General features: G+C 38.3%; 1 protein-coding gene across 2 annotated transcripts in view; it reads right to left on the reverse strand.

Annotated features, from left to right (window-relative positions):
• Positions 1 to 10,830, reverse strand: part of LOC308701159 (UDP-N-acetylglucosamine--peptide N-acetylglucosaminyltransferase 110 kDa subunit) — a 28,528-nt gene extending 17,698 nt beyond the window's left edge. Inside the window, exons 1-4 of one of the 2 annotated variants that reach the window (XM_081383284.1) lie at positions 10,397 to 10,830; positions 8,620 to 8,770; positions 5,344 to 5,587; positions 1,200 to 1,268 (exon numbers count right to left, since the gene is read on the reverse strand). In XM_081383284.1, the coding sequence (XP_081239410.1) occupies positions 1,200 to 1,268; positions 5,344 to 5,587; positions 8,620 to 8,770; positions 10,397 to 10,433 (501 nt within the window). In that variant the 5' untranslated portion in view covers positions 10,434 to 10,830. Of the gene's footprint in view, positions 1 to 1,199; positions 1,269 to 5,343; positions 5,588 to 8,619; positions 8,801 to 10,396 lie in introns of both variants that reach the window. The other variant, XM_081383283.1, reaches the window with a different exon arrangement.
• Positions 10,831 to 12,427: the final 1,597 nt, after the last annotated feature.

Below are 12,427 nucleotides of genomic sequence, written 5' to 3' on the forward strand. Positions count from 1 at the left end.
ATTTCAGAGGGGAAAAACAGGGGGACGTGAAGTTGAACTGAGGGGAAACAGGCCGAAATATACAAGAGCTCTAGTCGAATTTCACTGTGAAGGCCTTGAGAAGCAGCTTTTGGCTCGACTGAGGGGTCAGACAGACAGTTCGACGCGCGCACACTCCACGGGCCCTAAGCGAGCGCGCGGGGTTGGGAGCGACAGAGCAATTGGGGGGCCGCTGGCGCCCTCGTACTCTTCCCCACTCCGCACCCCTGGGCACCAAATAAGAGGGCTTCAACCCATCAGGAGGAGAACTCTCTCTACAACATCAGGTTAGACTCCCATAGACCCACCGAAATCATCAACGGCCACGCTGCCTCAAAGAAGGCGTTTACTAGGGCCTCGTAAAGCTGGAGAAGCAAATCCAAATCCAAGCTTATCTCTTCAACTTTTGAAGGCGATTAATGGTTTTGAATAAACTAAATTAACAGAATTACATGGTTACGGGTTAGAAGCCATCTTATTTTTTGCACAGCAAATACCACTACCTTCATCAGTCCATTTATTTGCCCCCCAAAGACCGAGCCAGCGAAATCCCTCCGAGAGACTACAGGGAAGAAGAAAAAGCATGCCAAAACTGCAGCATGTGTTTTAGGAGCCCCAGTTTGGCAAGACACAGAATAGCCCAGCCTTTCTTCCTTTGTGTGTGGGGGTGAGCGAGGGCTGGCCGGGGCCAGGATGAAGAAGTGTTTAGACTGAGAGAAGCGTTGGAGTGAGAGAGGGCTAAAAGAAGGGGTGGACAGAGGGGGCGTGTCTCTAATCTAGCCATCCAAAATGAGTAACAAAACCAAACAAAAAAGAGAGTGAGAAGAGGGTAAAGGGGTCTTAACCTTGTTTAATAATAAGTAAATAAAAAGAGATTGATGTTTTAGACTAGTTAGGTGAGATGCAGGTGGCTTTGGTTCACTCTGCTGATCTAGTGAGGCCTGTAGGATGGTAAAGAGTGCTGATGTGGGGACATAAAATGAGCAGCACGCTCTTGAGTGTGCTGACAAGCACTTACTGGGGGAGGGGGAGGGGGGGGATGGGAAGCTCAACACTCACTCCCCAAAGAACAAGAATGGCTAGGTGTCTGACAGGGGATTATGATCTAGAGCTATGAGTATACTAAGAAAACAAAAGAAATCATCATGTAAACGTGCAAGGGCCGACATATTTAGACATACCTTTGCCTCTTCAAGACGCCCAAGCGCCTTCAGCAGGTTCCCCAGGTCACTGCGCACACAATACAGATCCTGCAAGAACCAGAAACATAATCCATGATCAGCTAATACATACAAAACACACTAGGGCTGGGCGATATATAATATTTTCTTATATATATATATAATAGACTTTGTGAAGACTATGATTTTGCTGCTCTTTTTATAGGTTGAAATTGTTCAATTTGAAACCTGACAAACATTTGTATGTCATTTAAAATGTTTTGAAATATTTTATTAATATAAATAATAATACATAAGTAATTCTTAAATGGTTAGATATCATTCTCACTTTGTTTAAATGAAATACGGGATGACTATCTTTTTAATTAAGCAGGGTTCGACATTAACGCTTGTCTGAGACAAGTGTGTTTTTGAAGAGGCAAGTAAAAGTAAATTTTACTAGCCTGACTACAACGTCAAAAACAAAAAAATAAATAGGGACTCACCAAAACGCAAGAATTACTCTGATTTTATTTCATTTAGTCTAAATGATGATCGATAGTGCAAATAATATATGTGACCCTGGATCACAAAACCAGTCATAAGTCGCACGGGTATATTTGTGGCAATAGCCAACAATACAGTGTATGGGTGAAAATTATCGCTTTTTCTTTTTATGTCAAAAATCATTAGGATATTCAGTAAAGATCATGTTCCATGAAGATATTTAGTAAATTTCATACCGTAAATATATAAAACATTTATTTGTGTGAGTGAATGCGGCACAATCGCCAACATAAATGGACAACTTTAACCTGTTAAGCTGCAGCCCCACTTTTGAAAAATCCCCAGAAATGACATACCCAAACTGAAACAGATACAGTTCATGAACCCTTTGTACTAACAGCACAGGTATGATCTCATTTGAAAGCTGACACCTGACAGTTTATTGTAAATGTAGAATTAATTATTGTCATAATGAAAAATATTGTTATAAATAGCTTTAAAGTTTTGTAAAGTTATTAGAAATTTATTTTTATGAAACATCTTCATGAAAATAAAATTGAAGTTGACCCTGTAGCAATCTAGAAATGCACTACAGCTAAAGCCACATGTCTGACCATATTATATTTAAAATATGAAGATGATAAGTCTAAAACTCTGTATTTAGTTAATTTTTTTCAAGATAGAAGCACCTAGAGCTAGCTAGCATGTTAGCTTAGCACACCATCAATACATGACAATTTATGAGATTAAAACCATGTTTGTGCTTCAAACTTACTTTAAAACGCAAGTGAAGTGTTTTAAATAATCTTCTGTGATCTAATTTGACATCAGATAAAAAAAAATCAGACAGAAAATATACTATTTGATCATATTCTGCACAATGATGGTCTATAGATTAGCATTACATTATAAATATAATCTATTATTATGAAAATACCTGGCATGGCTTGAAAAACACAGGTAACTCAAATATCATTGCAATCATGTTTATTGTCTTCAAAACATCTTAATCTGCATGTTACAGCGCGATCTCTTGTTAGCTTTGTGTGTATCAGTGACGTCCTGGAATGTCACATGATTATGGCTCTTCTTCATGTTCCATATATGGGTTATTCTTGTGCATATAGCGCCCTCAGGCTATTGGTATGAATTGAAAACACAGTAAATGAGTGTGTTTCAGTGGAAATTACGTCAACGCCTCACACAGAGCTGCGCGGTCAAGACACTTCAGTGGGCCTTTAAAGGGGTCCTATAATGGTTCATGCACTTTTACAAGAGTGCTGTTTTCCTGAATACCATCACGATTGAAAATGTGACAATGATTTTATACAACAATTCAATAAACTAGTAGTTAAGTTCCACACAAAGATCACAGCGCATCTCACAGCAACACTCAACCGAGTTTCATTACTGAATAATTCAGAATTTTGAACCAATGGGTTGAGTCAAAGACTCAATGACCCATTCATAAACAACGGCCTCATTCCTGAATGAGATATATGCTCTATATCAGGGGTGTCAAACTCAGTTCCTGGAGGGCCACTGTCCTGCAGAGTTTAGCTCCAACCAGCTCCAAAAACACCTGCCTGGAAGTTTCTAGTAATCCTGAAGACCTTGATTAGTTGGATCAGGTGTGTTTAATAGGCTTTATGCCCAGCTCCACTACTTCCTGAACTTCAGCCAGCTCCTTTGTTTCCTGTCTGCCATTATTGGACAAACTGATTAATCCAGGTGTGCCTGACCTCAGTAACAATAATCAGACACACCTGGATTAATCAGTTTGTCCAATAATGGCAGACAGGAAACAAAGGAGCTGGCTGAAGTTCAGGAAGTAGTGGAGCTGGGCATAAAGCCTATTAGGGTTGGAGCTAAACTCTGCAGGGTTGTGGCCCTCCAGGAACTGAGTTTGACACCCCTGCTCTTTATTCTACATTGGTTCAACATTTATTTGTTAAGCACATTTAAAAACAGCACAAGTTGGTACACAAGTGCTGTACATGTCTAAAAATTACTCAAACACTCAACAAACATTACTCAACACAAAACAATGCCTCAATACACAACACTACCCGCGTTTCCATTACCCTTTAAATTGCGCAAATTGAAATTGCGAATTGAAAATACGTTCAATGGAAACGTGTCAATTTCGCAAAAACTCCCATTTGTCGCAAAAAAGTTTACGCTCGCATGAGGAGGTTTTTCAGGCAATTCGAAAAATAAATATTTCGCAAAACTGCAATGGAAACAGTTTTTGAAACTAGACAGGTTACCTGTTCCTGTCTGCATCCAGTATAAAGATATCTTGTTAACTTTTTAATGTCTTCATTGGACTTGCTCCTCATTATTTATCTGAACTTCTGCACTATTATTAACCTCCTCGCTCTTTCCGGTGATCTGACTTAAAACTGCAAACTGTACCTCGTTTTCATCTTTCAACAACGGGTGGATCATTCAGTGCTGTCACTTCATCAACTCTTTGTGACACTTCTACTATATCCTCATTCAAATCTTTCCATACAGTATTTCCAACCCTCCTCTGTTTTGTTACTGTATATTGTAATGTATATGCATATGCATGTACTATATGAAGCATACTTATTAGGGGTGTAACAATTCACAAAATTCATGATTCGGTTCGATACGACACAGTGGTGTCACGGTTCGGTACGTTTTTGATACTGCAAGAAGAAAGAAATGCCAGAGATATTTCCTTGATTTCTAAAAAATATATATTTATTAAAAATATATATACATTTTTAAATAAGGTGGGGGTTTTTTTACGTTATAAATTACGTTTGCCATTTGATGTTGGGCAACGTTGTGAAGGTCACGCCAGCGCAACTGCTAACCAAACTTTGGTCACACCAGCATCTCACAGCAATAACAGGAAAATAATTTTGTTTCTAGAAGAAAATAGTCTCACAGTCCAGCTTAAGTAAGTTCAGTGATGGTTCATGTCTGTTGTAAAACAGTTATTAATTTAGTACATTTATACATACAGCCACTCTGGAGAAAACCGTGTCACCGTCCAGCTCAGTTCAGTTCTCATATAATGGTGTCAGTGCAGGCAGATCAATAATACTGTTGAACATTAAAGCTGCTCTAAGCGATGTTGGGTGACGTCACTTCTTGTTGACGTTCAAAGTATTGTCAAACAAAACGGAGGCTAGCTCGACCCTCCCTCCCTCCTCCTCATCCCGTCCCCTCCCCCTCCTGCCCCTGCTTCCTGAAACAGTCATGAATTAAAAATTCTCAAGAATAAAAAAATTTGAACGTTAGTCGTAGTCTAGGACATCTCTCCTCTAGCTAACTTCCCTCTTCATGCTTCTCTCTCCTCCACTCCACACACCCCCCTTTCATGTGCACGCGCACTAACCCCCCAACCCCCACCCCCAAATCATTCTTGTCGGTGATTGGCTGGAACACTGTTTGTTATGTTTCGTGGTCCAGGCTGGGCCAGTTTGTTTTTGTTGCCGTTTGTGGAGCCTTGGGCTGTCTACAGAGACCGTGTTTTTTACAGTGTGTTCAGGGGACAGGCAGCGAGCGGATAGTGAGGAGAGGTTTGCTGTATGTGACAAAAAAATGTTTCGGCCTAATAAACGTGTGACATCTCTTAGAGCACCTTTAAGTGAAATGTTGTAGTGAAGGCTGAACTCACAGGGTTGTACTGGAGAGCGGAGACGTAAGCTTGAACGGCTCCCTCCATGTCTCCTGCTGCCACCAGCGCTGCTGCCAGGTTGATGTATCCGTCGATGAAGTCCGGTTTGAGGCGGAGCGCGTGGCGGTAGTGCTCGATGGCCTCCTGCAGCTGACCCCGCTCCTTGTACACATTGCCCAGGTTAGAGTACGCCTCAGCCAGCATGGGGTTCTGCTTGATGGCCAGCGTGCTGAAGTGGGCCGACCTGCACACACAACCAAAATGAAGACATGTTCCCGTTATATCCAACAAGCGCACTCCCTGTACTGTTCTCATAAAGGAACGACCCACGTTATTTCTGGACATGCTATTAATTACAGCTATCTTTAAATGGTATACCTTCGGAAACTCATATTTTCAGATTTTAAACTTTTTTCACAGAGCTGCCCACTTGTTTCTACTGCAAGTGTGCTTCCCATTCATTGTACAGTGTGGATGGATCATAATTATTGTCTGTGGAAGCTGACAGCAAGTCATAGAAAAGAAAACGTGTTTGAATAGTAGATTATAGAGAGAGAGTGTGTGTGTGTGTGTGCTGTGTGTGTGTGTGTGTGTGTGTGTGTGTCAGATAGCACTCGAACACCGACTTGATTCCTCGTTCACGTTTCCTTGCCCTTGAACGGACAAACACAATTGTGTCTAAATGCCGTCTCTGCAAGTATTCTCTCGGTTCTGCCAGAAGTGAACAGCTGAGAAAGGAACGGATGTTGCCAGTTTATTCTGTCTTAAAGTGACATCAGCCTAATATTGCTCCTGTTGTCTGACATTAATATCAATAAAACAACAAAATACAGCTTTAACAAAGATGAAACTATTTTTAATTTCTACAGTGAACAAATAGTGTTATTTTACATTTAAAATTTATTTCTTTTAATTATTCATTTCTGTACCTGAATACTAGAGTTAGACTCTGTAACTTTGTTATTTAGTTTCATCTGATGTAATTTGTGTATTTGTTATTTTATTACTCACTTGTTTTAAATAATGTTGAACTTTATCAATTTATCACTTAATGTATATATATATATATATATTCTGCTGCTTTTTTTTTTTTTTTGCTGATCCGAAAAATGATCCAATCCGTGGCTCAAAAACTGTAAATGATCCGTATCGTGATTTTTGTGATCCGTTCCACCACTAGAAAGTACCGGTAATCGACAACGAATTTGATTATGGGTTATTGTCATATGCACGTCGGTCACGTTGCTCTACAGTAGAGAACAACACATTTCTACAACACAAGAACAAAATGCCTGAGGACACAGATTGAGCCGCTGCAGGAAAGATGAGCAAGTAAGAAAACAAGAGCAGTGAACACAAGCATGAGCATTTCCCGCGGCTCACCCTATCGTGCTCTGTCCCGCATGCGTTCAGTTTAGCATATTATGACATCAAGCGAGTCTCTGTTGAAAGGACATCGTTTACTCACCCCCAAGATGTCCCAAACCTGTATGAGTTTCTTTCTTCTGCTGGACATAAAGATATTCTGAAGAATATGGGTCACCAAACAGTTGATGGACCCCATTATGAGGGGAAAATACTATGGAGGTCAATGGGGTCCATTAACAGTAAAGGGACTGATGAGTGAATGTGTTTCTCATACCTCGTACAAATTAACATTTTGTGCTTTTTTTTGTTTATTAACATTTTTAGCACGGTCATTTTAACTTCTGCTTTAAAATGAATAAATAAATACTTTCACTATGTTTGTTTTCATAGATTGTATATTGCACATTGTTTGGAGAACAACATCGGTCAGGATGTGGAATAATAATGTTTTAAAATAATGGATTGAAATTCATTTATTTGAATAATTAATTTGTTTTGGATTTTGCAACAAATTAATATAAAGAAATAATCAACAAATTAACAGATAATTGAAATAACTGTTAGTTGCAGCCCTAGTAATGATGAGATTATACTTTTATTTGATTGAGCTTTTAGAAAAATAGTTTACAACTTCTGAGTACAAAGACGAACAGACCATTAATTGCAAATAATCCATAATATTAATTTAAATTCAACATGAAATGCTGTCTGCAATTAATTTTGCTTCGGTAATGTGACGCATTTCCAAGTAAACCAGAGATAAGGAAAGGTTTTTCATAGGCAGAGGAGTTTGTTTAATTTTGATACGAGATAAGAAAGACAACTTCTTTGGAATAATGTGCGCAAAAACCCCAAGAACAAGGGATGCGTCTCAATACTCAATCAGATGGTTCCTCGTTTCCTCGCTCCTCCGTCCTCCAGCGAGCGGAAACCCACAGAAATCAGCCAACCTGAAGGACATCTCAACACTCGATGAGCGAGGAGGATACACAGGTGTATCGTATCCTAAGCGGAAACCTTTCCTGTTGAGAAACCTGACGCTCGTATAGATTCTCCTCTGCCATCACGACTGTCAAAATCATTTTTTAATGTAGGTTTTAAATTTGTAATTTAAATATACCATATCTCACATATTTCAACAGGGCATCTTGCTTTAACAATTATTTTGAATTTCTTCCCAGTAGTCAATAACTGTATCCCTTAAAACTTATCTTTGATCACCCAAAATTACACATTTAAACGTTTTTCCTTGAAAAAATTTATTCATGCCTTAAAATATCTTGAATGTAACTCGACACCCTTGCCTCATTTAGTATGCGCCCCGCCTCCACTCACTCAGCTCAGAGATCCACTGGTTGACGATCACACGTTGATCTGGGGTGCGTTTCCCGAAAGCATCGTTGGCCAACTATGGTCGCAAGTTCATCGCAATGTCCATTGAACTCTATTGGTAACGACGGAACTTGCGACCATAGTTGGCCAACGATGCTTTCGGGAAACGCACCCCTGATTGGTTACAAGGTAGTTTGTGACGTCAGAAACACCAGCGATTTCAGAGCGTGTTTTTGAGACTGTCTTTGATTCACTGCAGTTTTAAGGAGGAAATACTCAGCAATGCTGTCGACTTATGAGTTTACACATGGTTTGTCTTAAAACGTATTAAAAACACCACATAGACACATAAACAACATTAAAAGCTGGATTTTCACCACAGGGGGACTTTAACAACATATGGGCAGATCCTTTGTGGCATTCTCGCGAGGCTGATGACGCTTTGAAGTGACACTGAGTGATCAATGTGATTTCTCAATTTATGACCCCTTCAGGCATTAAGGCATTGATTAAAACCCAATCAATAGACCTCGAACACCACACCGCCACCGTGAAGCGTGACAGACGCCGCCTCACCTGTCAAGCCTGCGACACTGGAAGTGTATGGAGGAGAGCAGCAGCAGAACGCCGGTGTTATCGGGCTCCTGCCTCCACAGCTGCATGCAGTGGCGCTCGGCCGCCTCGAAGTCCCCCGACTGATACTCGCGGTGCGCCAGCTCTGCCAACCCTTGGAAGGAAAGCAAACGTTTGGTTGGTTCTGGAGCACCAACACAACCCAGAGGAGGGGGGAAACAACATGTTAGAAGAAATGAAAATGAGGTCAAATAATAAAAATAATAAAAAGAAAAACAGCGGTGCTGTTAAAAAAAACTATAAAAAAAAAACTAGTGAAACGATTAATCGCATCCAAAATGAAAGTTTGTGTTAACATAATATGTGTGTGTACCGTGTATAATTATTTTTTGTATATATACACACACAAAATAATTATATTTTAACACAAACTTTTATTTTGGATTCGATTAATCGCGATTAGGCTAATTGTTGCCCAGCACTATGAATAACACTATAGTGTGGAACAATTTTTATGCTGTGTTTTTAACAACAACAACAACAACAACCATCACCGCATAAAACCGCAAATTTTCTAAAACCAGCATTGATGGTTCCAGTAATGATGATAGCACTTCTGATGCACTGACATCAAAAAAATTATAATTAAAAAAAAAATAATAATAATTACCAATGAAAGTCAGCAACTGATGATCTAAAATGACTCAAATTAATGATTCTAATAATGTTTCAAAATTATTAATAAATTAAAAATAATTTAACTAAAATGTATAAACGTTAAACTCAGATGTAAAGGATTAAAAGGAATGAATGGGGATGGAAATGAAAAGCAGAGATGAGTACTGGTATGGAGGAGTATGATGTGATATTATGAACGTGTAAAGGACAGATTAACATATATATAGGTTGGGTAAAATTCAGAGTTTAAGAACTGGCTTCCTTTCATTTTTATTAGAGTAAAGAGGGACAGAAAGAGGAATTTCCTTGCAGTTTATAATAATTCAACAACACAATCACAAAAGTGAGGAATTTCATTCATCCAAAAAAGCAAAACGAAACACGACATGATCTTATTTTGATGCAGTTATTCTTTGGTATGTATATGTTTGGCTCCACTTAAAATAAAGCATTCTGGGAAACGAGGTATCCATTATGACTCATAAAATTAATTAAACAATAATTATACACAAGAGGAACCGAAATTAGCCATTCAAACACAGAATATTAACATTTAATGTTTCTAGATGTTGTATATAGTAACATCTTTAAAGGTTTTCACACTGAAGAATGAAATAGGCCTGCTTATAACTGCACTACACTTTCTTCCCATTTCCATAATGTGAACTGGGCCCTCTTTTCTAACCTCTGTTTAAATTTAGGAATGGAAAAGTCATTTTCAATTCTTAATGGCACAATCCTGATTCACACACTGTGAATACTGTCCTCGACTATTATCAGATGTTATGAGAAATTATCATATTACAAACAGCCGTCCATAAAGTAAAGTGACAGTAGATGGAAGAGACTCACACCATCGTGACCAGGTTAGTTATTACTACTCTACTTTCACTAGTGTTGCTGAAATGGTTCATAACTACCATTAATAACTGCACATAAATCTACCAGGACAAACTACTTGACAGTTTAATCATGACACGCATGCAAAGAGGTCAGTATCACAGAGTTATTAACCCTGCCACACATAAGATAGTTTTCAAATGAATAAAAGCGGGAGATTATAATCAACAAAAGCGAAAACTGCCGTTATTGTCATGGTTACCTGTGCTATCAGCCACGTTCCCCACCGAGCTCGCCATCTCTCCTTCGCTCTTCACCGAATCCTGCGAGGCGGCGGACAGTGTCGCGGTTTAATATAAGATGTAAAATATAAAGGTCTCGAATTTACTTAATGTTTAAAACCAGATTCAGTTATTATGGCGAAAGATCTTCGGTAAACAGCCTCCGGTCTTGCTGCTGCTAGGCTAACACACTACAGGAGAACGCGGACAAATTCACGGAATCTGACGCGCACGGCCAACGTCTTGAATCGTTTTTCTCGACGTCACTTGTTTAAATAATATATATCTATGAGTCTAAGAGCTCAAATATAGATGGCTAGTTAAACATGCGAATTTATGTTCGATACTTTCACCATGGCGGATTTTTTTAGCTAACAATGGCTTTCCACTCTCCAGCGAAATGGCGGATGTGACCGGAACTTCTTTTTCGAGGAGGAGGGGCGTGGATGTTGAAAAAGTAGAGCCATAGCGCGCGATTCCTACAGAACTAATATGAAAGCAAATATCGACAATTCTGCGTTAGTACATAAATCAGATATAGAAAAAAATGTTTTATCATCTATATCAGTTTTTCTTTTCAAATTCTAATACTGTTTGTGTACTCTGAAAATACACTGTTCTTTGGCCTCCTGCGCTGTATCATTGCGCGAGCAGCACTACAGATCAAATTGCGGTAGATTAAACATGGCCGTGTTTAAGCAAGGGTGTGGGTGCAAACAACACAGTTTAGGCGGGAACTATTTGCTCTACATTCCCTCACACCATCTATGTTTGAATTAAAGCAAGATATACTACATGTGAATGAAATAAACATTTAAATAATAGATATTATCTTACTTGCCCATTTGATAATAACAGCAGATTGGCCCTTTTGACTTATGGAATTAAAACAATGGAAGTCAATGGGGTCAACTGTTTGGTTACCCATATTCTTCAAAATATCTTTTTTTGTGTTCAGCCTATTCACATAGGTTTGGAACAACTTGAGGACGAGTATGCTAAATGATAACAAGATTTTAATTTTTGGGTGAACTATCCCTCTAATATTCAGCAATATTGTTGATTTGACTGCACTCATAGCTGGATGATGACATCACTGTTTTCCACAGAGCTTCTTTATATCTAAATTGAATTAATTTCATAATTGATAATTTATACAGTTACACATTGAATTGTTATTTTCTTGTTTATCTCTGTAAAGCTGCTTTGGAACAATCTTTATTGCATAAAGCGCTATCTAAATAAACGTGAGTTGACAGTACACTACGAAAGTCGTTCTATAATGCAAATTTTCTGAAATGTTATGTCTAAATAAGCAGCAAATGAGGCATTGCCTAATCAAATCTGCACTAATTTGTGTGAATTTCTAGAAAACAAATTTAAACATTTGATAAAGCCAGATAAAATTATTGTTTCATTGACAAAGTTAAAGGTTTTTTTTACAGAGGGGATTTTGGATTTCTCCAAAAGATTGAAAAGTTTAAAAGACAAACTTCATGTCGGCTTGTGTTAAAGCCAACTTAAAATCTTGTCTTAAAATTTAAAATAGGTGAATTTAGGTTGAACCACATTTTTGTGCATTTTTTATTTTATTTCAGTGTTTGTTTTATTTGCAAGTAAGGTAACGATAATGACCCAACAGACATTCACAAACTCAAACATTGTTTGCAAACTTATCCATTCTCAGTGCTTTAATATTTCTGCATTTCTTTGTCAGCAAATTCAGCAGTTTTGTTACTTTTTCAAGGTCAGAGACATTTAGAATTTGTTGATTTGTTTAATATACAATGTCTTGACTTGTTGAATTTTGACATTTGATTTATTTTTAATTATGTAAGTCAAGTCACCTTTATTTATATAGCGCTTTCTACAATACAGATTGTTTCAAAGCAGCTATACAGAGATAACAGGAAAATATTGCAACAAAGTTTGTTTCGGCTGTACAGCAGATCTAGAAGAAAATAGTGTCATAGTCCAGCTTAAGTAAGTTCAGTGATGGACAGTGATATATA

The sequence above is a fragment of the Scardinius erythrophthalmus genome (assembly GCF_964197995.2).
Source record: "Scardinius erythrophthalmus genome assembly, chromosome: 13".
NCBI classification, from domain to species: domain Eukaryota; kingdom Metazoa; phylum Chordata; class Actinopteri; order Cypriniformes; family Leuciscidae; genus Scardinius; species Scardinius erythrophthalmus.